Source organism: Salvelinus alpinus, chromosome 5 (assembly GCF_045679555.1).
Source record: "Salvelinus alpinus chromosome 5, SLU_Salpinus.1, whole genome shotgun sequence".
Classification (NCBI taxonomy): Eukaryota; Metazoa; Chordata; class Actinopteri; order Salmoniformes; family Salmonidae; genus Salvelinus; species Salvelinus alpinus.
This window is the reverse complement of record NC_092090.1, coordinates 24083562-24108680: the sequence shown is the minus strand read 5'-3', so window position 1 is coordinate 24108680 and position 25119 is coordinate 24083562. Positions and strand designations below refer to the sequence as shown.

Sequence of the window (25119 nt, the reverse complement as noted above, 5' to 3'; positions counted from 1 at the left end):
TCTCTGATGTGTGTGTCCTGTGAGAACACCGTCTGATGTGTGTGTCCTGTGAGAACCCTTTGATGTGTGTGTCCTGTGAGAACCCTCTGATGTGTGTGTCCTGTGAGAACACCGTCTGATGTGTGTGTCCTGTGAGAACCCTTTGATGTGTGTGTCCTGTGAGAACCCTCTGATGTGTGTGTCCTGTGAGAACACCCTCTGATGTGTGTGTCCTGTGAGAACACCGTCTGATGTGTGTGTCCTGTGAGAACCCTCTGATGTGTGTGTCCTGTGAGAACCCTCTGATGTGTGTGTCCTGTGAGAACCCTCTGATGTGTGTGTCCTGTGAGAACCCTCTGATGTGTGTGTCCTGTGAGAACTCTCTGATGTGTGTGTCCTGTGAGAACCCTCTGATGTGTGTGTCCTGTGAGAACCCCCTCTGATGTGTGTGTCCTGTGAGAACACCGTCTGATGTGTGTGTCCTGTGAGAACACCGTCTGATGTGTGTGTCCTGTGAGAACACCCTCTGATGTGTGTGTCCTGTGAGAACTCTCTGATGTGTGTGTCCTGTGAGAACCCTCTGATGTGTGTGTCCTGTGAGAACCCCCTCTGATGTGTGTGTCCTGTGAGAACCCTCTGATGTGTGTGTCCTGTGAGAACACCCTCTGATGTGTGTGTCCTGTGAGAACTCTCTGATGTGTGTGTCCTGTGAGAACCCTCTGATGTGTGTGTCCTGTGAGAACACCCTCTGATGTGTGTGTCCTGTGAGAACACCCTCTGATGTGTGTGTCCTGTGAGAACCCTCTGATGTGTGTGTCCTGTGAGAACCCTCTGATGTGTGTGTCCTGTGAGAACTCTCTGATGTGTGTGTCCTGTGAGAACCCTCTGATGTGTGTGTCCTGTGAGAACCCTCTGATGTGTGTGTCCTGTGAGAACACCCTCTGATGTGTGTGGATGTCACCTAACAGGAGATGCTGAGGACCGAGGATCCAACAGCATATCGCAGCGCCAAAGTCAACATATTACGACGGATGGTTGTATGTCGAGTCTAAGGACATTGTGTGTGTTTCTCTGCACGTGTGTGACCACTAACAGAGTTTGGTGTGTGTCAGATTTCTACTCTAACTCTGTTAACCCACAACAGACAAATCCAGCAGAGCACCTCTTCTCTCTAACTCACACAGGAGGTCAATGTGTTAAACCCAGCACCTCTTCTCTCTGTTAACATACAGCCAGGCCTTGTTTCAAATTAGCACCCCCCCTCTCTCTAACCCCACAGAGGACCAAATAAGTACCCCCTATTTTAAATCAACCCCCTCTCTCTCTCCAACCCACTGGGTAAGGGAGCCTGTTTTTGTCTGAACTTTGACCATTGTCAGCTTCCTGTTTGACCGCTGATCCCTTCGCTTTGATAAACTGATGGACTATTGCCAACCTCACCTCTCTTTCTCTATCTCTCTCTCTCAGGACCTCATGGAACAGCTGGAGAAGCAGGATAAAACTATCCGTAAGCTTAAGAAACAGCTGAAGGTGTTCTCGAAGAAGATTGGAGAAATGGGAGGTAAGGAAGGAGACGCACCTGACCGTCTGTGTAGACGGGTGTCTGTTGGACCTGAATTTGTGTATATCTGACCGTGTGTGTGTGTGTGTGTGTATGTGTGTGTGTCTAGCTGGCCATGTTGAGACTATATCTCCGGGTCAGATGGTTGAAGAGACGGTCCGTCCGGTGAACATTCCTCGTCGCGAGAAAGACTTCCAGGGAATGTTGGAGTACAAGAAGGAGGATGAGCTGAAACTGGTTAAGAACCTCATACTGGGTATGTAATCTCCACGCTGACCTCTAACCATTCTCAATCTTGCACTCTCTTTTAACTCTCTCACCACCTCTCCCTCTCTCACCACCTCTCTCTCTCTCTCTCACCACCTCTCTCTCTCTCTCTCTCTCTCCTCCTCTCTCTCTCTCTCTCTCTCTCTCTCTCTCTCTCTCACCACCTCTCTCTCTCTCTCTCACCACCTCTCTCTCTCTCTCACCCCCCCTCTCTCACCACCTCTCTCTCTCTCTCTCACCACCTCTCTCTCTCTCTCTCTCTCACCACCTCTCTCTCTCTCTCACCACCTCTCTCTCTCACCACCTCTCTCTCGCTCTCTCTCACCACCTCTCTCTCTCTCACCACCTCTCTCTCTCTCACCACCTCTCTCTCTCTCACCACCTCTATCTCTCTCTCATCACCTCTATCTCTCTCTCACCACCTCTCTCTCTCTCTCACCACCTCTATCTCTCTCTCATCACCTCTATCTCTCTCTCACCACCTCTCTCTCTCTCTCACCACCTCTCTCTCTCTCACCACCTCTCTCTCTCTCTCTCTCACCACCTCTCTCTCTCTCTCACCACCTCTCTCTCTCTCACCACCTCTCTCTCTCACCACCACCTCTCTCTCTCTCCCACCACCTCTCTCTCTCACCACCTCTCTCTCTCTCTCTCTCTCTCCACCACCTCTCTCTCTCTCCCTCTCTCTCACCACCTCTCTCTCTCTCTCTCTCTCACCACCTCTCTCTCTCTCACCACTCTCTCTCTCTCTCTCTCTCTCACCACCTCTCTCTCTCTCTCACCACCTCTCTCTCTCTCTCTCACCACCTCCCTCTCTCACCACCTCTCACCACCTCTCTCTCTCTCTCTCTCTCTCTCTCTCTCTCTCTCTCTCTCTCTCTCTCTCTCTCTCTCTCTCTCTCTCTCTCCCCACCTCTCTCTCTCTCTCTCTCTCTCTCACCATCTCTCTCTCTCTCTCTCTCACCACCTCTCTCTCTCTCTCTCTCACCACCTCTCTCTCTCTCTCATCACCTCTATCTCTCTCTCATCACCTCTATCTCTCTCTCACCACCTATCTCTCTCTCTCTCTCACCACCTCTCTCTCTCACCACCTCTCTCTCTCTCACCACCTCTCTCTCTCTCTCTCACCACCTCTCTCTCTCACCACCACCTCTCTCTCTCTCTCTCACGACCTCTCTCTCTCTCTCACCACCTCTCTCTCTCTCTCTCTCTCACCACCTCTCTCTCTCTCACCACCTCTCTCTCTCTCACCACCTCCCTCTCTCACCACCTCTCACCACCTCTCTCTCTCACCACCTCTCTCTCTCACCACCTCTCTCTCTCTCTCTCTCTCTCTCTCTCTCTCTCTCTCTCTCTCTCTCTCTCTCTCTCTCTCTCTCTCTCACCACCTCTCTCTCTCTCTCTCTCTCTCTCACCACCTCTCTCTCTCTCTCTCACCACCTCTCTCTCTCTCTCTCTCTCACCACCTCTCTCTCTCACCACCTCTCTCTCTCTCTCTCACCATCTCTCTCTCTCTCTCTCACCACCTCTCTCTCTCTCTCTCTCTCCCCACTCTCTCTCTCTCTCTCCCCACCTCTCTCTCTCTCCCCACCTCTCTCTCTCTCACCACCTCTCTCTCTCTCTCTCTCACCATCTCCCTCTCTCACCAGCTCTCTCTCTCTCTCTCTCTCCACCTCTCTCTCTCTCTCTCTCTCTCTCTCTCTCACCACCTCTCTCTCTCTCACTCTCTCCCCACCTCTCTCTCTCTCACCAGCTCTCTCTCTCTCCCTCTCACCAGCTCTCTCTCTCAATTCAATTCAATTCAATTCAAGGGGCTTTATTGGCATGGGAAACATGTGTTAACATTGCCAAAGCAAGTGAGGTAGGTAATATACAAAAGTCAAATAAACAATAAAAATGAACAGTAAACATTACACATACAGAAGTTTCAAAACAATAAAGACATTACAAATGTCATATTATATATATGCAGTGTTGTAACAATGTACAAATGGTTAAAGCACACAAGTTAAAATAAATAAACATAAATATGGGTTGTATTTACAGTGGTGTTTGTTCTTCACTGGTTGCCCTTTTCTTGTGGCAACAGGTCACAAATCTTGCTGCTGTGATGGCACACTGTGGAATTTCACCCAGTAGATATGGGAGTTTATCAAAATTGGATTTGTTTTCGAATTCTTTGTGGATCTGTGTAATCTGAGGGAAATATGTCTCTCTAATATGGTCATACATTGGGCAGGAGGTTAGGAAGTGCAGCTCAGTTTCCACCTCATTTTGTGGGCAGTGTGCACATAGCCTGTCTTCTCTTGAGAGCCATGTCTGCCTACGGCGGCCTTTCTCAATAGCAAGGCTATGCTCACTGAGTCTGTACATAGTCAAAGCTTTCCTTAAGTTTGGGTCAGTCACAGTGGTCAGGTATTCTGCCACTGTGTACTCTCTGTTTAGGGCCAAATAGCATTTTAGTTTGCTCTGTTTTTTTGTTAATTCTTTCCAATGTGTCAAGTAATTATCTTTTTGTTTTCTCATGATTTGGTTGGGTCTAATTGTGCTGTTGTCCTGGGGCTCTGTGGGGTGTGTTTGTGTTTGTGAACAGAGCCCTAGGACCAGCTTGCTTAGGGGACTCTTCTCCAGGTTCATCTCTCTGTAGGTGATGGCTTTGTTATGGAAGGTTTGGGAATCGCTTCCTTTTAGGTGGTTGTAGAATTTAACGGCTCTTTTCTGGATTTTGATAATTAGTGGGTATCGGCCTAATTCTGCTCTGCATGCATTATTTGGTGTTCTACGTTGTACACGGAGGATATTTTTGCAGAATTCTGCATGCAGAGTCTCAATTTGGTGTTTGTCCCATTTTGTGAAATCTTGGTTGGTGAGCGGACCCCAGACCTCACAACCATAAAGGGCAATGGGCTCTATGACTGATTCAAGTATTTTTAGCCAGATCCTAATTGGTATGTTGAAATTTATGTTCCTTTTGATGGCATAGAAGGCCCTTCTTGCCTTGTCTCTCAGATCGTTCACAGCTTTGTGGAAGTTACCTGTGGTGCTGATGTTTAGGCCGAGGTATGTATAGTTTTTTGTGTGCTCTAGGGCAACGGTGTCTAGATGGAATTTGTGGTCCTGGTGACTGGACCTTTTTTGGAAAACCATTATTTTGGTCTTACTGAGATTTACTGTCAGGGCCCAGGTCTGACAGAATCTGTGCAGAAGATCTAGGTGCTGCTGTAGGCCCTCCTTGGTTGGTGACAGAAGCACCAGATCATCAGCAAACAGTAGACATTTGACTTCGGATTCTAGTAGGGTGAGACCGGGTGCTGCAGACTGTTCTAGTGCCCGCGCCAATTCGTTGATATATATGTTGAAGAGGGTGGGGCTTAAGCTGCATCCCTGTCTCACCCCACGACCCTGTGAGAAGAAATGTGTGTGTTTTTTGCCAATTTTAACCGCACACTTGTTGTTTGTGTACATGGATTTTATAATGTCGTATGTTTTACCCCCAACACCACTTTCCATCAATTTGTATAGCAGACCCTCATGCCAAATTGAGTCGAAGGCTTTTTTGAAATCAACAAAGCATGAGAAGACTTTGCCTTTGTTTTGGTTTGTTTGGTTGTCAATTAGGGTGTGTAGGGTGAATACATGGTCTGTTGTACGGTAATTTGGTAAAAAGCCAATTTGACATTTGCTCAGTACATTGTTTTCATTGAGGAAATGTACGAGTCTGCTGTTAATGATAATGCAGAGTATTTTCCCAAGGTTACTGTTGACGCATATTCCACGGTAGTTATTGGGGTCAAATTTGTCTCCACTTTTGTGGATTGGGGTGATCAGTCCTTGGTTCCAAATATTGGGGAAGATGCCAGAGCTAAGGACGATGTTAAAGAGTTTTAGTATAGCCAATTGGAATTTGTTGTCTGTATATTTGATCATTTCATTAAGGATACCATCAACACCACAGGCCTTTTTGGGTTTGAGGGTTTTTATTTTGTCCTGTAACTCATTCAAGGTAATTGGAGAATCCAATGGGTTCTGGTAGTCTTTAATAGTTGATTCTAGGATTTGTATTTGATCATGTATATGTTTTTGTTCTTTATTCTTTGTTATAGAGCCAAAAAGATTGGAGAAGTGGTTTACCCATACATCTCCATTTTGGATAGATAATTCTTCGTGTTGTTGTTTGTTTAGTGTTTTCCAATTTTCCCAGAATTGGTTAGAGTCTATGGAGTCTTCAATTACATTGAGCTGATTTCTGACGTGCTGTTCCTTCTTTTTCCGTAGTGTATTTCTGTATTGTTTTAGTGATTCGCCATAGTGAAGGCGTAGACTCAGGTTTTCCGGGTCTCTATGTTTTTGGTTGGACAGGTTCCTCAATTTATTTCTTAGATTTTTGCATTCTTTATCAAACCATTTGTCATTGTTGTTCATTTTCTTCGGTTTTCTATTTGAGATTTTTAGATTTGATAGGGAAGCTGAGAGGTCAAATATACTGTTAAGATTTTCTACTGCCAAGTTTACACCTTCACTATTGCAGTGGAACATTTTACCCAGGAAGTTGTCTAAAAGGGATTGAATTTGCTGTTGCCTAATTGTTTTTTGGTAGGTTTCCAAACTGCATTCCTTCCATCTATAGCATTTCTTAATGTTACTCAGTTCCTTTGGCTTTGATGCCTCATGATTGAGTATTGCTCTGTTCAAGTAGACTGTGATTTTGCTGTGGTCTGATAGGGGTGTCAGTGGGCTGACTGTGAACGCTCTGAGAGACTCTGGGTTGAGGTCAGTGATAAAGTAGTCTACAGTGCTACTGCCAAGAGATGAGCTATAGGTGAACCTACCATAGGAGTCCCCTCGAAGCCTACCATTGACTATGTACATACCCAGCGTGCGACAGAGCTGCAGGAGTTGTGACCCGTTTTTGTTGGTTATGTTGTCATAGTTGTGCCTAGGGGGGCATATGGGGGAGGGAATGCTGTCACCTGCAGGCAGGTGTTTGTCCCCCTGTGTGCTGAGGGTGTCAGGTTCTTGTCCAGTTCTGGCATCTCTCTCTCTCTCTCTCACCACCTCTCTCTCTCTCTCTCTCTCTCCACCTCTCTCTCTCTCTCTCTCACCACCTCTCTCTCTCTCTCTCTCTCTCACCACCTCTCTCTCTCTCACCACCTCTCTCTCTACCTCTACCTTTCTTTCTCTACCTCTCTCTCTCTACCTCTCTATGAGTGTTAGAGAGAAGTTTTTCTGTTTATACATAGATACAGGCATATACATAGATAATCCAATAGTCTATTGTAACAGTCAATTATCTGTAACAGAGTTGAAGCCTCGTGGTGTAGCGGTGAATCTGATCCCAGGCCTGCCAGCCTACATCCTCTTCATGTGTCTGAGGCATGCTGACTATGTCAACGATGACCAGAAGGTCAGGACGCTGCTCACATCCACCATCAACAGCATCAAGAAGATACTCAAGGTGCGTAGGGCTCTGGTTTAAAGTAGTGCTCTATATATGGTATAGGAAGGATGTAATTTGGGGCGCACACCCTATGATGTCAGTAAAACTACATTAAGTTGCTCCTATACTTGTGTAGTAACACTGTAATTACACTAGTAACTATATTGTAATTTTATCTCTGTCAGAAACGGGGGGATGACTTTGAGACGGTCTCCTTCTGGCTGTCCAACACCTGCCGCTTCCTACACTGTCTCAAACAGTACAGCGGAGATGAGGTGAGACCGGACCCAGCGCACACACACACACACACACACACACACACACACACACACACACACACACACACACACACACACACACACACACACACACACACACACACACACACAAATACTGAAACAAATGCTTACAGACCGAGACACACACACAGACAGTCTGAAACGGTACAGCGGCGGTGAGGTACACCCCAAAACACAGAAACACTTTATTCTTGCGATGCTCCAACTTGTGTGTTTGTATCTGTTTCTCTCTCTTCCTCCTCCTCTCTGTTCCTGCAGTCGTTTATGAAGCACAACACTCCTAAGCAGAATGATCACTGCCTGTCTAACTTTGACCTGGCTGAGTACCGTCAGGTCCTCAGTGACCTGGCCATTCAGATCTACCAGCAGCTCATCAAATGCATGGAGAACATCCTACAGCCCATGATTGGTGAGTCCACCACGCTGTGTGTGTGTGTGTTTTTATTGAATTGAATGTAACCTTTATTTAACTAGGCAAGCCAGTTAAGAACAACTTCTTATTTACAATGACGGCTAAACCCGGACGACGCTGGGCCAATTGTTCGCCGCCCTGTGGGACTCCCAATCACGACCGGATGTGATACAGCCTGGATTCGACCCAGGGAATGTAGTGAAGCCTCTTGCACTGAGATGCAGGCCTTAGACCGCTGCGCCACTTTGTGGTGTGTGGGTGGGTGAACATCCAACCACTAACGTGTACTGTGTGTGTGTGTGTGTGTGTGTGTGTGTGTGTGTGTGTGTGTGTGTGTGTGTGTGTGTGTGTGTGTGTGTGTGTGTGTGTGTGTGTGTGTGTGTGTGTGTGTGTGTGTGTGTCCCAGTCTCTGGTATGTTGGAGCATGAGACCATCCAGGGTGTGTCGGGGGTTAAGCCGACCGGTCTGCGTAAACGGACATCGAGCATCGCTGACGAGGGAACCTACACGCTGGAATCCATCTTACGTCAGCTCAGCGCTTTCCACTCCACCATGTGTCAGCACGGCACCGACCCTGAACTCATCAAACAGGTCCGTGTGTCTGACCCTGGTTGTGTTCTGACCCCTGGTTGTGTTCTGACCCTGACCCCTGGTTGTGTTCTGACCCCTGGTTGTGTTCTGACCCCTGGTTGTGTTCTGACCCTGACCCCTGGTTGTGTTCTGACCCTGACCCCTGGTTGTGTTCTGACCCCTGGTTGTGTTCTGACCCCTGGTTGTGTTCTGACCCCTGGTTGTGTTCTAACCCTGACCCCTGGTTGTGTTCTGACCCTGACCCCTGGTTGTGTTCTGACCCTGACCCCTGGTTGTGTTCTGACCCTGACCCCTGGTTGTGTTCTGACCCCTGGTTGTGTTCTGACCCCTGGTTGTGTTCTGACCCTGACCCCTGGTTGTGTTCTGACCCTGACCCCTGGTTGTGTTCTGACCCCTGGTTGTGTTCTGACCCCTGGTTGTGTTCTGACCCCTGGTTGTGTTCTGACCCCTGGTTGTGTTCTGACCCCTGGTTGTGTTCTAACCCCTGGTTGTGTTCTAACCCCTGGTTGTGTTCTGACCCCTGGTTGTGTTCTGACCCCTGGTTGTGTTCTGACCCTGACCCCTGGTTGTGTTCTGACCCTGACCCCTGGTTGTGTTCTGACCCCTGGTTGTGTTCTGACCCCTGGTTGTGTTCTGACCCCTGGTTGTGTTCTGACCCTGACCCCTGGTTGTGTTCTGACCCTGACCCCTGGTTGTGTTCTGACCCCTGATTGTGTTCTGACCCAGACCCCTGGTTGTGTTCTGACCCCTGGTTGTGTTCTGACCCTGACCCCTGGTTGTGTTCTGACCCTGACCCCTGGTTGTGTTCTGACCCTGACCCCTGGTTGTGTTCTGACCCTGACCCCTGGTTGTGTTCTGACCCCTGGTTGTGTTCTGACCCCTGGTTGTGTTCTGACCCTGACCCCTGGTTGTGTTCTGACCCTGACCCCTGGTTGTGTTCTGACCCTGACCCCTGGTTGTGTTCTGACCCTGACCCCTGGTTGTGTTCTGACCCCTGGTTGTGTTCTGACCCCTGGTTGTGTTCTGACCCCTGGTTGTGTTCTGACCCTGACCCCTGGTTGTGTTCTGACCCTGACCCCTGGTTGTGTTCTGACCCTGACCCCTGGTTGTGTTCTGACCCTGACCCCTGGTTGTGTTCTGACCCCTGATTGTGTTCTGACCCAGACCCCTGGTTGTGTTCTGACCCCTGGTTGTGTTCTGACCCCTGGTTGTGTTCTGACCCTGACCCCTGGTTGTGTTCTGACCCTGACCCCTGGTTGTGTTCTGACCCCTGGTTGTGTTCTGACCCCTGGTTGTGTTCTGACCCCTGGTTGTGTTCTGACCCTGACCCCTGGTTGTGTTCTGACCCCTGGTTGTGTTCTGACCCTGACCCCTGGTTGTGTTCTGACCCTGACCCCTGGTTGTGTTCTGACCCCTGGTTGTGTTCTGACCCTGACCCCTGGTTGTGTTCTGACCCCTGGTTGTGTTCTGACCCCTGGTTGTGTTCTGACCCTGACCCCTGGTTGTGTTCTGACCCCTGGTTGTGTTCTGACCCTGACCCCTGGTTGTGTTCTGACCCTGACCCCTGGTTGTGTTCTGACCCTGACCCCTGGTTGTGTTCTGACCCTGACCCCTGGTTGTGTTCTGACCCTGACCCCTGGTTGTGTTCTGACCCCTGGTTGTGTTCTGACCCCTGGTTGTGTTCTGACCCCTGGTTGTGTTCTGACCCCTGGTTGTGTTCTGACCCCTGGTTGTGTTCTGACCCTGACCCCTGGTTGTGTTCTGACCCCAGGTTGTGAAGCAGCAGTTCTACATCATTGGAGCTGTGACTCTCAACAATCTGCTGCTGCGTAAAGACATGTGCTCCTGGAGCAAAGGCATGCAGATCAGGTGGGTTCAGAGAGGCTGTCATGTCTTAGTATGTATAGACAGACTGTGTCTAATGTGTTTTATAGAGTGTGTGTGTGTAACGTATATAATGTGGTGTACCAGGTATAACGTGAGTCAGCTGGAGGAGTGGCTGCGTGACAAGTCTCTGATGCTGTGTGGAGCCAAGGAGACTCTGGAGCCTCTGATTCAGGCTGCTCAGCTGCTGCAAGTCAAGAAGAAGACGGACGAAGACGCCGAGGCCATCTGCTCCATGTGCAACAGCCTGTCCACATCTCAGGTAACCAATCACAGCTCACTATTCTGCTCATGTACTAAACTAAACAATTAGAGCCCTTTCTACCACTCAGGTACTAGATGAAGGAAAAAGGAAACCGCACACTGCTCTTGATAGTATCACCGATATTTAATAAGCTTTACGTATCGGCCTCACGGCCTTCGTCAGAGCTTTTGTGATTTTTTAAAATCTGCACCCTTATGTAGACCTGGCCCCACCCACATCCGTTCTACACATCGAAGGGGGTTGGAGGCAAAGGAAAAACAAATAAGTGCTACCAAATATAACAATATGCATTTCATAAATATTACAAAAGTGTATAAATAAGGCGTATTGAACACGTCTGTAAAACCTCAATGAGGACATAGCAAGTTTTCATTAGTCATTGGGTACATCGTACGAACAACGTCAGAGTAATCTACAAGAGACACATATTTCATGTTCAAATTCACAACATAACATACATAGGCATTTCATCATTATGTCCTTTAGGAAATAATGTCTGGAGGGTGAAAATCCCAAAACATTCTCTTTTACTCAGAGTATTATTAATATCCCCTCCCCTGTCTGATATCTTAACTATCTCTATGCCACAAAATCTAAAGGTGGAAATGTCATGCTTCAGATCATTGAAATGTACAGCGACTGGATAATCCCTGTCGTTTCTCCTGATTGAACTTTTATGTTCACTAATTGTCTGTTTGAGAGAGCTGGAGGTTTTACCGACATAGCAGAGCCCACATGGACATTTAATAATGTAAATAACATGGGTGGTGGAACACGTAATAATGTCATTTATTTGGAACCGTTTTCCTGTGTGTGGGTGGCAGAAATATTCACACGTCATCATATTGTTGCACTGTGCGCATCCTCTGCATTTATAGCTACCATTTGGTAGAGGGCGTAAAAGAGCTTGGCTGATTTTCTTTTGTGGCTTGCAGTTGGCGTGAACCAATTTATCGCGTAAATTACGACCTCTCCTATACACAATGCGTGGTGGATATTTAAATTCAGCCGGCAAAGCTGGGTCCGATGATAAAATATGCCAGTGTTTCTTGACCACACCTCCCACTTTTCACGAATTCAAAGTATATGTAGTTGTGAACATTACGGAGGGTTCTTTAGCGGGTCTTTTTTGTAGCAGTTCATCTCGTGTTTTTTCCAATGCCAAATGATGAGCTTCATCCACACATTGTGACGAATAGCCTCTTCTTAGAAACCTCATGCGCATCTCCGCTGCTTTTTCTAGATAATCCTCTGTGGAGTGGCAGATACGGCGCAGTCTGAAAAACTGGCTTCTTGGAAGTCCTCTTTTTAATGGCTCAGGGTGGAAGCTGTCACCCTGTAATAGAGTATTTCTGTCTGTTTCTTTTCTATACAGAGTTGTAAACAAGGTTCCATTTGATTTCTCAATCCACATATCGAGATAATGAACACGTTGAGTGTCACGTTCAATAGTGAATTTGAGATTAGGGTCAATGTCATTGAGTAGTGCCATAAAATCTGACAGTTCTTGTTCAGTTCCTTCCCATATACCAACAATGTCGTCAATATATCGATACCACTTCAGGACTTTATTCAAAAATGGATTCTCGTTTTCATTATTAACAAAACGTTCTTCAAAAAGACCCATATAGAGGTTAGCATAGCTCGGAGCAAATGTAGAGCCCATCGATGTTCCATTCGTTTGGAGTATTCATCATCAAACCTGAAATAGTTATACGTCAAAACATATTCAGCAAACTCTAGAATGAAGTTTGTTGGTGGATATTCATTAGTATCTCTGTCTCCCAAATAGTGTGCTAGTGCTGCCAGCCCCCCCACATGGGGAATGCTGGTATATAGACTCTCGACATCTAATGTGACCAAAATACAGTCTTCTTTTAAACCCGTTATTGGTGAGATCCTGTTTATGAAGTCTATAGAGTCTTTTACATATGATGGCAATGATTGCACATGAGATTTAATAAAAATAGTCTACAAAGTTCGACAATGGCTCTAGAATTGAGCCTATTCCTGCAACCACTGGTCTGCCTGGATAGTTGCCTTGTTGTGTTTTAGGTTTGTGTCATTTCGGTAAAATGTATAAGCATGGACGTATGGCACATTTGCAACAAAGATATTCATATTCAGGTTTTGAGATGAGGTTGTTTAATAGGGCTCCAGATTGGAGCATATATCCCTTTGGAACACCTGTGTGGGATCAACACTCAGTTTTCTATAGAAACGTTCATTGCTGAGTTGTCTCTGAATTTCTTCTTTATATTTGTCATAGTCTAAAACAACCACAGCACCACCCTTGTCTGCAGGTTTTATAACCAAAGATGAATCTTTCATTCATTCATTGAGTGCCTGTTCTTCTGTTCTAGTGAGGTTCTTCTGAATGTGGTTTATTTGTCTCGTATATACTGACTTGGCTTCTTGTTTGACTAACCTACAATAGGTATTAATCGAGGAGTTGTTAACCATGGGACAGAATTTGCTTTTGGGCTTAAAATGGTACCAGTTCTTTGATGTGTTATTAGGCCCGAATCAGTGTTTTGCGAAAACACATGCTTAAGTTTAATCTTGCGAAAGAATTTAAACAGATCTACTTTCGTATCGAATGGTTTATCTGTACATGTAGGTACAAAAGAGAGGCCCTTAGATAAGACTGAGACTTGAGCGTCAGTAAGGTCTTTTTTGGAGAGGTTAATTACCGCGTCCCGCTGTAGCTCCGTGTCCACGGCCTGTGTTCCTGGTCTCCTCTTCGACCGCTTGCCTCTCCTGCATCGTTTCTTTTCTTTCGTGGAGCCCTCTGTTGCTTCCGGGCTAAAAAAACGGACTGTGTGCCATGGTAGCTGGAGTCACTGTCTGTAGGGAATTCGCTCTCGGTGGATGCCTCTGTGTCCAAGTTTCCATGTCCTTCCGCTGCTGCGTATCTGCGTCCCCCGATCAGTGGTGCGTCCCTCCGTCGGCCTCTCCGTGCTCCTGTTCAGGTACTGAACTAACCAATCACAGCCCTCTCTACCACTCAGGTACTGAACTAGTCAATCACAGCCCTCTCTACCACTTAGGTCCTGAACTAACCAATCACAGCCCTCTCTACCCCTCAGGTACTGAACTAACCAATCACAGCCCTCTCTACCACTCAGGTACTGAACTAGTCAATCACAGCCCTCTCTACCACTTAGGTCCTGAACTAACCAATCCCAGCCCTCAGGTACTCAATTTACCAGTCAAGCCCAATCACTGCGGAGAATGGGACAGGGGATCAGTTGAGTTAATAGTTCAAGGTTCAACTAATGAAGTTTGTCTCTGTGTTTCTGTGTTCCCAGATTGTAAAGGTGTTGAACCTGTACACTCCAGTCAACGAGTTTGAAGAGAGGGTGTCTGTTACCTTCATACGAACCATACAGGTATGACCTGTCTGTCTGTGTCTGTCTGTCTATCAGTCAGTCTGTTTGCCTTTCTGTGTCTGTCTGTCAGTCTCTGCATATAAGTAACTGTAACTAATGTATATATTTTCTCTCTCCCTCTACTTCGCTCCCTCTTTGTTTCTCCCTCTCTGTATCTCCATCTCTCTCTCTCCCTCTCTGTCTCTGTCTCTCTCTCTGTCTCTCTCTCTGTCTCTCTCTCTGTCTCTCTCTCTGTCTGTCTCTCTCTCTCTCTCTCTCTCTCTCTCTCTCTCTCTCTCTCTCTCTCTCTCTCTCTCTCTGTCTCTGTCTCTGTCTCTGTCTGTCAGACTCGTTTGCGGGACCGCTGTGAGACTCCTCAGCTGTTGATGGACACTAAGATCATCTACCCAGTCACCTTCCCTTTCAACCCCTCCTCTCTGGCCCTGGAGACTATCCAAATACCAGGCTCCCTCAACCTAGCCTTCCTTACCCGCGTCTAACACATACACGACTAATAGATAGGCTATACATAGGCATGCAATCACATGCATACACAAACCATTCTCTTCCTAACACATCCAAACACTTGCATACAGTACACACACATACACACGCTCAGCTTCCACCCTACGGTAGTCTTTATGTCAGTAGTTGAAAGCCCATCCTCCTCCGCGTGTACAAATGCTCAACTCTAAGAGAATGCACCGCTACAGGCCACCTTTTCTCCTATCTTACCCCCTTTTACTAAGCTACACTCCCCACCTACAACCCCATTTAAGACCGAGTACCGTGTTCCCCCAGTCCTCTTTTCTCCTCTTTGTTCTCTTCTCAATAGTGTAGTGTTTTCTAGCAGTCCGGTTCTCCCATAGGAATGTATTACGGTACACTTAAGCTAGCTGTCCAGGGCTAGCATCACAGCTAGCTAGCTCCTTCAGCTAAGCTCAGCTAGCATCTGTTGTGTTATGATAGGATGCTAGCGCTTCTACAGTTATCTAGCTAGCATCAGTTTTGAGTACATCGTTATCTACTCACCCACTGAACACAGTCAAGCCAAGTGCAGTACCCATTGTCTGTACCATAATTTTATACATATATAAATACATATAAATATTAATATATATATATATATCACGCTAGGGTGTTTTATTTATTGCATTTATCTCACTCCCTTTCCTAGAATACGTTTTTCTTTGCAGACAGAAAACATGGATATCATCGACATGTAGGCTTATCTCTCCAGCTTTCCAGACCGGAGAGAAGTATGGCCATGGAAAGACCACTAGAGTCCTGTAGTATTAGAATTATGTCTATAGCAGATGATCTATCTAGTCTCATTTAATTAGCACTATTTAATGTAGCTTTTTATTTGTTTAGCTCATGATGTATTGTGCTTTAAGATCTCTCTGCCGTAGCTTTGTCCTGTGTAACCTGCTTCTCTAGTAGATCTGCACTTTAGCACCGCTGCACCAGAGGTTGAAATAGAGGATTAGACTGGAACAGAGGTTGAAATAGAGGATTAGACTGGAACAGAGGTTGAAATAGAGGATTAGACTGGAACAGAGGTTAAAATAGAGGATTAGACTGGAACAGAGGTTGAAATAGAGGATTAGACTGGAACAGAGGTTGAAATAGAGGATTAGACTGGAACAGAGGTTGAAATAGAGGATTAGACTGGAACAGAGGTTAAAATAGAGGATTAGACTGGAACAGAGGTTGAAATAGATAGAGGATTAGACTTGCAATAGAGGGCTAGACTGGACGAGTAGTTTAGATAGGTATGGGTATAAAACTATCAGGTTTAGACGGCTTCAGCTACTGTACTTGCTTCTCCACTTTAACTAAGTAGTTTGGTTCCAAAACCCCTACAGAGGACTCACTAACACACACACACACACACACACACACACACACACACACACACACACACACACACACACACACACACACACACACACACACACTAGTGACTGTTGTTAAAAACAGAAGCACACTGGATCCTACATATCCACTACCACAGCGTTTCCCAAAACTATTGGTCGCGGCCACATGTGGGGGCGCCTGATTTTAAAAAATGGGGTTGAACAAAACTACGGTAAAACCGCGCTTTGTTCATAGAACCAGGGTTTCGTCGGTAACCTCCGGTAGCCTCTAGATACAGTTGTAATAAACAGAGCGGTTTGTTCATAGAACCAGGGTTACGTCGGTAACCTCCGGTAGCCTCTAGATACAGTTGTAATAAACAGAGCGGTTTGTTCATAGAACCAGGGTTACGTCGGTAACCTCCGGTAGCCTCTAGATACAGTTGTAATAAACAGAGCGGTTTGTTCATAGAACCAGGGTTACGTCGGTAACCTCCGGTAGCCTCTAGATACAGTTGTAATAAACAGAGCGGTTTGTTCATAGAACCAGGGTTTCGTCAGTAACCTCCGGTAGCCTCTAGATACAGTTGTAATAAACAGAGCGGTTTCTGTTTTCTTCCTACAAATGTGGCTCTATCTTTTAAACGGTTCAAGATACAAAATATTATGACCCCATCACTGAAAGATAAGACTCTCAGGAACACGTATGTGTCTTCTGTTTCCCTCCACAATGGCCACAGGCCTCATTAGAACAGAGTGGACAAGACCAGGAACTAAATCAGCTAAAACAATAAGTTTACATTAGCGTTGGAGTCGTGATTTTTTTTTTATATATATCAAAATGGGGCTGCGGACAACAGTTGGAACTCCTGCAGTACCAACTACTACATATCTTCACTTCTAAATATCTACATGTCCTCACCCCACCCTTCTGTCTGCTCCACTCTCTGTACGTTATGATGGACAAGATCTGTAGGTATTCCTTTCAGTATTATAGCCTTGGAAATGAGGTTGTGCGTGTTACTAAACCTGGTTACCACTGAGCCAGTCTGTTTTAGTTGCTCTCATAATCCATCGTATTTAGACTCAATATCAACCATGTTTTGAATCTTTTTCCCTCCAGCTTTACTCCAGAAACTAAATCACTTCTTTGTAGACAAACTATTACATGCCCTGGCTACAGTCTCTACTCTAACCTACTCTAACTCTTACCCCCGTCTTTCATTCCCTACTAACCTACTCTAACAACTCCTTCACTGTCTCCCCAACCACCTCTTCACTGTGTCCCAACATCAGCCAAATCTGTTTTCATGGCTCTACTTTTAGAGAAAGCAGCCATGTTGTTGCTCAGCACCAGAAAGTGGCCAGTAGAGGGCGACATTGGACACTAGGTCACATGACTGTGGCTTCTATAGAACCAGACATTCTGCCAGATGTTCTATAGAATCAAAGAAGATCTACAAACATTCTATTCACTACTACTAAGGCCCTTCTAACCTCTCTGACTGGTCAACCGCTGAGGGACAGAAAGGATAGAACTACATTTATCATCATCGTTGCCTCTCTTCCTTACTTGTGCCATCAGTGTTCACCCATACACTAACTGCTCATCAACCACCAACTTTATTTAACCATCAACCTTATTGTTTAACCTTCAACATTATTTTACCGTGAATCTTATTATTTACCGTGACCTTTATTTGCCTACCAACCCTGACCCTTTGAACTTTGTTACCTGGCCTATAGAGACACGCGACTCAGAAAAACATATTATTATAATTACTATCATTGATGTAGGAGTCAAATTCATGTTTAAACTTGTTTTGTGATGCAATTTAATTAATAATCATATATTTATTATTGGGACCACCATGAGTGTATTGTATAAAAATTAAAAATGGCCTTTTTGTTACATTTTTGCAGCGTTGCATTTTAATGAAGGATTTTTAGGAATACGTTTTAGGTTGTTCAACATGTGTGTAGTGATACCAGATCTAAAATGCAAATCTGCATCTTGGACGATACTGGAAAATGATACTGGCAATACTGCAGGTTTTACCCTTGTGAATGTTTTAGAGCTGTTATTGATCATACATATAGGATGACTTCATTGTTACTCATGTTTGGGACAAAGCCTTACATATGATTTTAAAAACACTATCATCTCCTGTCTTTGTCTGTCTGTTACACAACTACTGTTTTAAAAAGTAGCATTATTATTATTGAATGTTTTGACAAGTTGTCCTTAGATCTTATTTCAGAGGCTGGGATGGAAGGATTGTTTTGCTTTCTGTCTAGTTGCACTTTTTGAAATATTTACTGAACAAGTTTAATAAACGCTGATAAAGTTAGCTCTGTCTGCCCTTAACCTATCTGATATGATTCTAATTTCTTTGATCATCATGTGGTCTATGTTCCTCCAGAGAGGTCATCTAGCTGTAGTCATTTACACAGTAGAAGGATAAAGTCTTAGTGACTATCCCAAATGGTACCATATTCACTAGATAGTGCACAGCTTTTGACCAGGGTCCATAGGGAATAGGGTGCCATTTGGTATGTACCCTTCGTCCATTTCTATGATTAGCCTTCTTTAAGCAGTGTAGATGTCCCGCTCTCCCCTTCCCCTTATAGTGTCCCACTCTGTAGATGCCGTGTGCCTCAGACAGGCTTGTTCATGTAGACACTCTGTGGTACGATCGGTCTTCACCTCATTTGAGATGTACATTTTAACATCTCCAGATGGTTCTTAAAATAGATACTTAAAATCTCCCTTTTTATGGTTTTGACAATTGAGGTCAATGCTAAAGTATCACATCAAGTCCCGACATCATCACTAACCGACACATCTCATTGACCTAATGATCTGAAGACTTCATACAGTCCACCTGTGGTAGAGATGCTGAACTCTGCTCTTCTCCTCCATCTCCTCGCTTCTATTCACTTCTTTGTCCTCTCTCCTCCCGTGTGTACATCAGGAGAACTGGACTGTGTGTATAATTCCTGGTAGCTGTACTTAGTGAATGTGTTCACCATTAAGAAACTTGGAATACGTTTAAATTGTCAAACCCTGTAAAAGACAAATAAAGGAATTCAGCACTGAAAATATTTTTTTGTTTTTTTGTCCAAAGCCAAAAGCAAGCTGTGGTCATGAATGGGTTATGAAAATAATAGCAGTTATTATATTATTGTATTATTATAAGCATTATGCCATGGAATTTTAGCTTTAAGTTCATATTAAATACGTGAACTATTTCTGCCCTCAGACCGTTCAGTGGCTAGCTGACCTATAGCCTGAACAAGTAATACAGCCCTTACCACCAACAATAACATTTACCATTAGTGGATGTGAAACAATCTGACCTTGGACCAGTGATTAGAGACAGCTTCTATCCAGTCCTAATACTTTGGGCTTCATCCCAAATGGAACTTTATTCTCTTTCTAGTGCACTACTTTTGACCAGGCCATCGGGTTCTGGACATAAGAAGTGCACTTTAAAGGGGATATGGTGCCATTTGGGACATGGCCCTGGTCTGTACCTGAGGGTAATACTGTGGCGTGGTCAAAGCCCTTGGTAAGTAGCTTAGTGTTCCCTCTCTGTCCCTGGCCTCCAGTCCTCTAACTAACTAACGCTGGACAACACTGTCTCCTCAGGATAGCATACCGTCTGACAGACAAACCAACTTCCCTCATTAGGTAAGAACTATATTATACGTTTGTTATGATGATGTCATGCAGTTGTGTTGGAAACAGTTGGTCAGCTATTTTTTTATATTTAAGGCATATCAGGTCTGTAAGCATGTACAATATGAGATTGACTGATTTTAAATAATGGCAATGTGTTGACTTAGTTATAATTCAATATACATGGCCTTCAGCAATGTATTTAGGATATTACTTTGAGAATTTGATAAACCACTGAAAAGCCATACATGTACTGTATAGGGCTTAGGGTTAGGTGGATCACTATCAGCACTGTAACACTAAAGCCTATTTCTCACTCTCTATTTTAAGCATGTGGCTAGTACAGTACGGAACAGTGTACAGTAGTATAGGAAGTTTGTGGGTACCATCCACTCCCGTTGTGCCCAAGAGCAAGGCACTCGCTCCAGCATAACCCCCACATAGCTCCAGGGGTGCTGCATTGTGGTTGACCTTGTGCTCCTCGGAAGTGTCTGTATGTTGTTATGTGTTTCCGTGGTGTCCTGGGGGTTGGGAGCAGCGCATCCTGCATTCCTAAGGCTACTGATCAAAATAGTCACATGGCTAGCATATAACAAATATACTACATATCAACCTAGGATCAATGAGTTACCCAGCTAACTTACCGAAATATTTAGAAATATTCATGTTAGTTTTGTAAATGGGCATGGTCTCCTACTCTAATTTACTCAACAACCAAAAACACAAAGGCCGATCATAAGTAAAACAAATGATTAACCAGAAAACCAATAGTTATTTATCAAAGTTAGCTGGCTAACTTTTTGAACCTGCTTTGTAGTATACCCCTCAGACCCATGGTTCAGACAATAGGCAGACAAGACAGGAACAAAAATGGCAATTGTGGGAGGAGCACAAGGTCAACCTGGAGTTATGTAGGGGTTATATTCTAATATAATCAAATGTTTCTTGTCAGATGTAAACAACAGGTACAGACTAACAGTGAAATGCTTACTTACGGGCCCTTCCCATATAGCAGCAAGCGGCCTGCTCAACGGCACAATGGCAGCTACTAACTTCCTAATAATATAGTTCTATTTCTACAATTGTGTGTTTATCTCTAGAACTGTGTATGTCTTACAGCCCACAATATAGTATATACAGTGCCTTTGGAAAGTATTCAGACCCCTTGACTTTTTCCACATTTTGTTAGGTTACAGCCTGATTCTAAAATTGATTAAATCGTTTTTCCCCCTCATCAATCTACACACAATGCTCCATAATGACGTAGCAAAAACAGGTTTTATACATTTTTGCTCATTTATTAAAAATAAAAAAAATATTACATTTACATACATTACAGTCCAAATTTTTGACACAGGGTTTTTCAGGATTCCGGGGTTTTTCTTTATTTTTACTAATTTGTCACATGCGCTGAATACAACAGGTGTAGTAGACCTTACAGTGAAATGCTTACTTACAAGCCCTTAACCAACAATGCTTTAAGAAGTTAAGGGGGGGAGTGTTAAGGAAAAAAATAGAAAATAAAAGTAACAAATAATTAAACAGCAGCAGTAAAATAAGTCAAATTGCGGGGGCACCGGTTAGTTGAGGTAATTGAGGTAATATGTACATGTAGGTAGAGTTAGTGACTATACATAGATTATAAACAGACAGTAGCAGCAGTGTAAAAGAGGGGTCTGGGTAGCCCTTTGATTAGCTGGTCAGGAGTCTTATGGCTTGGGGGTAGAAGCTGTTAAGAAGCCTTTTGGACCTCGACCTGGCGCTCCGGTACCGCTTGCCGTGCAGAAGCAGAGAGAACAGTCTATGACTAGGCTGGCTGGAGTCTTTGACAATTTTTAGGGCCTTCCTCTGACACCGCCTGATTTAGAGGTCCTGGATGGCAGGAAGCTTGGCCCCAGTGATGTACTGGGCCGTACGCACTACGCTCTGTAGTGCCTTGCGGTTGGAGGCCGAGCAGTTGCCATACCAGGCAGTGATGCAACCAGTCAGGATGCTCTCGATGTTGAAGCTGTAGAACCTTTTGAGGATCTGAGGACCCATGCCAAATCTTTTCAGTCTCCTGAGGGGGAATAGGCTTTGTCGTGCCCTCTTCACGACTGTCTTAGTGTGTTTGGTCCATGATAGTTTGTTGGTGATGTGGACACCAAGGAACTTGAAGCTCTCAACCTGTTCCACTACAGCCCCGTTGATGAGAATGGGGGCGTGCCTGGGTCCTCCTTTTTCTGTAGTCCACAATCATCTCCTTTGTCTTGATCACGTTGAGGGAGAGGTTGTTGTCCTGGCACCACACGACCAGGTCTCTGACCTCCCTATAGACTGTCTCATCGTTGTCGGTGATCAGGCCTACCACTGTTGTGTCATCGGCAAACTTGATGATGGTGTTGGAGTCGTGCCTGGCCATGCAGTCATGAGTGAACAGGGAGTACAGGAGGGGACTGAGCATGCACCCCTGAGGGGCCCCTGTGTTGAGGATAAGTGTGGCAGATGTGTTGTTACCTACCCTTACCACCTTGGGGCGGCCTGTCAGGAAGTCCAGGATCCAGTTGCAGAGGGAGGTGTTTAGTCCCAGGGTCCTTATCTTAGTGATGAGCTTTGAGGGCACTATGGTGTTGAACTGTAGTCAATGAATAGCATTCTCACATAGGTGTTCCTTTTGTCTAGGTGGGAAAGGGCAGTGTTGAGTGCAATAGAGATTGCGTCATCTGTGGATCTGTTGGGGTGGTATGCAAATTAGAGTGGGTCTAGGGTTTCTGGGATACTGGTGTTGATGTGAGCCATGACCAGCCTTTCAAAGCACTTCATGGCTACAGACGGGTCGGTAGTCATTTACAGACGGGTCGGGTCGGTAGTCATTTAGGCAGGTTACTTTAGTGTTCTTGGGCACAGGGACTATGGTGGTCTGCTTGAAACATGTTGGTATTACAGACTCAGTTTGAAAATGTCCGTGAAGACACTTTCCAGTTGGCCAATACTGTCATCAAGGCAACGGGTGGCTACTTTGAAGAATCTCAAATATAAAATATATTTTGATTTACTGATTTCATGTTATTTCATAGTTTTGATGTCTTCACTATTATTCTACAATGTAGAAAATAGTAAAAATAAAGAAAACCCCTTGAATGAGTAACTGTGTCCAAACTTTTGACTGGTACTAAGTATTCTGACCCTTTACTCAGTACTTTGTTGAATCACCTTTGGCACCGATTACAGCCTTGCGTCTTCTTGTGTATGACGCTACAAGCTTGGCACACCTATATTTGGTGAGTTTCTCCCATTCTTCTCTGCAGATCCTCTCTAGCTCTGTCAGGTTGGATGGGGAACGTTGCTGCACAGCTATTTTCAGGTCTCTCCAGCGATGTTCGATCAGGTTTAAGTCCAGGCTCTGGCTGGGTCACTCAAGTACATTCAGAGACTTGTCCCGAAGCCACTCCTGTGTTGTCTTGGCTGTGTGCTTAGGGTTGTTGTCCTGTTGGAAGGTGAACCTTCGCCCCAGTCTGAGGTCCTGAGAGCTCTGGAGCAGGTTTTCATCAAGGATCTCTCTGTACTTTGCTCCGTTCACCTTTGCCCCGATCCTGATTATTCTCCCAGTCCCTGCCGCTGAAAAACATCCCCACAGAATGATGCTGCCACCACCAAGCTTCACCGTAGGGATGTAGCCAGGTTTCCTCCAGATGTGACGTTGGCATTCAGGCCAAAGAGTTCAATCTTGGTTTCATCAGACCAGAGAATCTTGTTTCTCATGGTCTGAGAGTCCTTTAGGTGGCTTTTGGCAAACTCTAAGTGGGCTGTCATGTGCCTTTTACTGAGGAGTGGCTTCCATCTGGCCACTCTACCAAAAAAACCTGATTGGTGGAGTGCTACATAGCTGGTTGTCCTTCTGGAAGGTTCTCCCATCTCCACAGAGGAACTCTGGAGTCACCTCCCTGACCAAGGCCTTTCTCCCCCGATTACTCAGTTTGGCTGGACGTCCAGCTCTAGGAAAAGTCTTGGTGGTTCCAAACTTTTTTCATTTAAGAATGATGGAGGCCACTGTTCTTGGGGACCTTCAATGCTGCAGAAATGCTTTGTACCCTTCCCCAGATCTGTGCCTCGACACAATCCTGTCTCGGAGCTCTACGGACAATTCTGTCGACCTCATGGCTTGGTTTTTACTCTGACATACACTGTCAACTGAGGGACCTTATATAGACAGGTGTGTGCCTTTCCAAATCATGTTCAATCAATCAATCAATTGAAATTACCACAGGTGGACTCCAATCAAGTTGTAAACACATCTCAAGGATGATCAATGGAAACAGAATGCACCTGAGCTCAATTTCGAGTCTCGTAGCATAGGGTCTGAATAAATAAGGTATTTCTGTTTTTTTGTATTTTTTTTATTTGCAACAATTTCTAAAAACCAGTTTTCACCTTGTCATTATGGGGTATTGTGTGTAGATTGCAGTGTTCTATTTCTAGTGTGTAATGTAGTGTTCTATTTCTAGTGTGTAATGTAGTGTTCTATTTGTAATGTGTAATGTAGTGTTCTATTTCTAGTGTGTAATGTAGTGTTCTATTTCTAGTGTGTAATGTAGTGTTCTATTTCTACTGTGTGTAATGTAGTGTTCTATTTCTAGTGTGTAATGTAGTGTTCTATTTCCAGTGTGTAATGTAGTGTTCTATTTCTAGTGTGTAATGTAGTGTTCTATTTCCAGTGTGTAATGTAGTGTTCTATTTCTAGTGTGTAATGTAGTGTTCTATTTGTAATGTGTAATGTAGTGTTCTATTTCTAGTGTGTAATGTAGTGTTGTATTTCTAGTGTGTAATGTAGTGTTCTATTTCTAGTGTGTGTAATGTAGTGTTCTATTTCTAGTGTGTAATGTAGTGTTCTATTTGTAATGTGTAATGTAGTGTTCTATTTCTAGTGTGTAATGTAGTGTTCTATTTCTAGTGTGTAATGTAGTGTTCTATTTCTAGTGTGTAATGTAGTGTTCTATTTCTAGTGTGTAATGTAGTGTTCTTTTTCTAGTGTGTAATGTAGTGTTCTATTTCTAGTGTGTAATGTACTGTTCTATTTCTAGTGTGTAATGTAGTGTTCTATTTCTACTGTGTAATGTAGTGTTCTATTTCTAGTGTGTAATGTAGTGTTCTTTTTCTAGTGTGTAATGTAATGTTCTATTTCTAGTGTGTAATGTAGTGTTCTATTTCTAGTGTGTAATGTAGTGTTCTATTTCTAGTGTGTAATGTAGTGTTCTATTTCTAGTGTGTAATGTAGTGTTCTATTTCTAGTGTGTAATGTAGTGTTCTTTTTCTAGTGTGTAATGTAGTGTTCTATTTCTACTGTGTGTAATGTAGTGTTCTATTTCTAGTGTGTAATGTAGTGTTCTATTTCCAGTGTGTAATGTAGTGTTCTATTTCTAGTGTGTAATGTAGTGTTCTATTTCCAGTGTGTAATGTAGTGTTCTATTTCTAGTGTGTAATGTAGTGTTCTATTTGTAATGTGTAATGTAGTGTTCTATTTCTAGTGTGTAAT

At 44.5% G+C, this 25119-nt stretch overlaps 2 protein-coding genes across 8 annotated transcripts in view; both read left to right on the top strand.

Annotated features, from left to right (window-relative positions):
- Positions 1–19028, top strand: part of myo5aa (myosin VAa) — a 107412-nt gene extending 88384 nt beyond the window's left edge. For 4 of the 6 annotated variants that reach the window (XM_071401068.1, XM_071401071.1, XM_071401070.1 and 1 more), the window contains 11 exons: positions 948–1016; positions 1447–1540; positions 1650–1796; positions 7108–7262; positions 7430–7519; positions 7802–7952; positions 8362–8546; positions 10318–10415; positions 10518–10692; positions 14007–14087; positions 14414–19028. In XM_071401068.1, coding sequence (XP_071257169.1) covers positions 948–1016; positions 1447–1540; positions 1650–1796; positions 7108–7262; positions 7430–7519; positions 7802–7952; positions 8362–8546; positions 10318–10415; positions 10518–10692; positions 14007–14087; positions 14414–14566 — 1398 coding nt within the window. In that variant the 3' untranslated portion in view covers positions 14567–19028. The remainder of the gene's footprint in view (positions 1–947; positions 1017–1446; positions 1541–1649; positions 1797–7107; positions 7263–7429; positions 7520–7801; positions 7953–8361; positions 8547–10317; positions 10416–10517; positions 10693–14006; positions 14088–14413) is intronic. The other 2 variants (XM_071401073.1, XM_071401072.1) reach the window with 1 other exon arrangement.
- A 490-nt stretch (positions 19029–19518) lies between these two features.
- The window catches only part of gnb5b (guanine nucleotide binding protein (G protein), beta 5b), an 18509-nt gene continuing 12908 nt past the window's right edge, over positions 19519–25119 (top strand). For both annotated transcript variants that reach the window (XM_071401064.1, XM_071401062.1), the window contains exon 1: positions 19519–19619. The gene's annotated coding sequence lies outside the window, so the exon portion shown is untranslated. The remainder of the gene's footprint in view (positions 19620–25119) is intronic.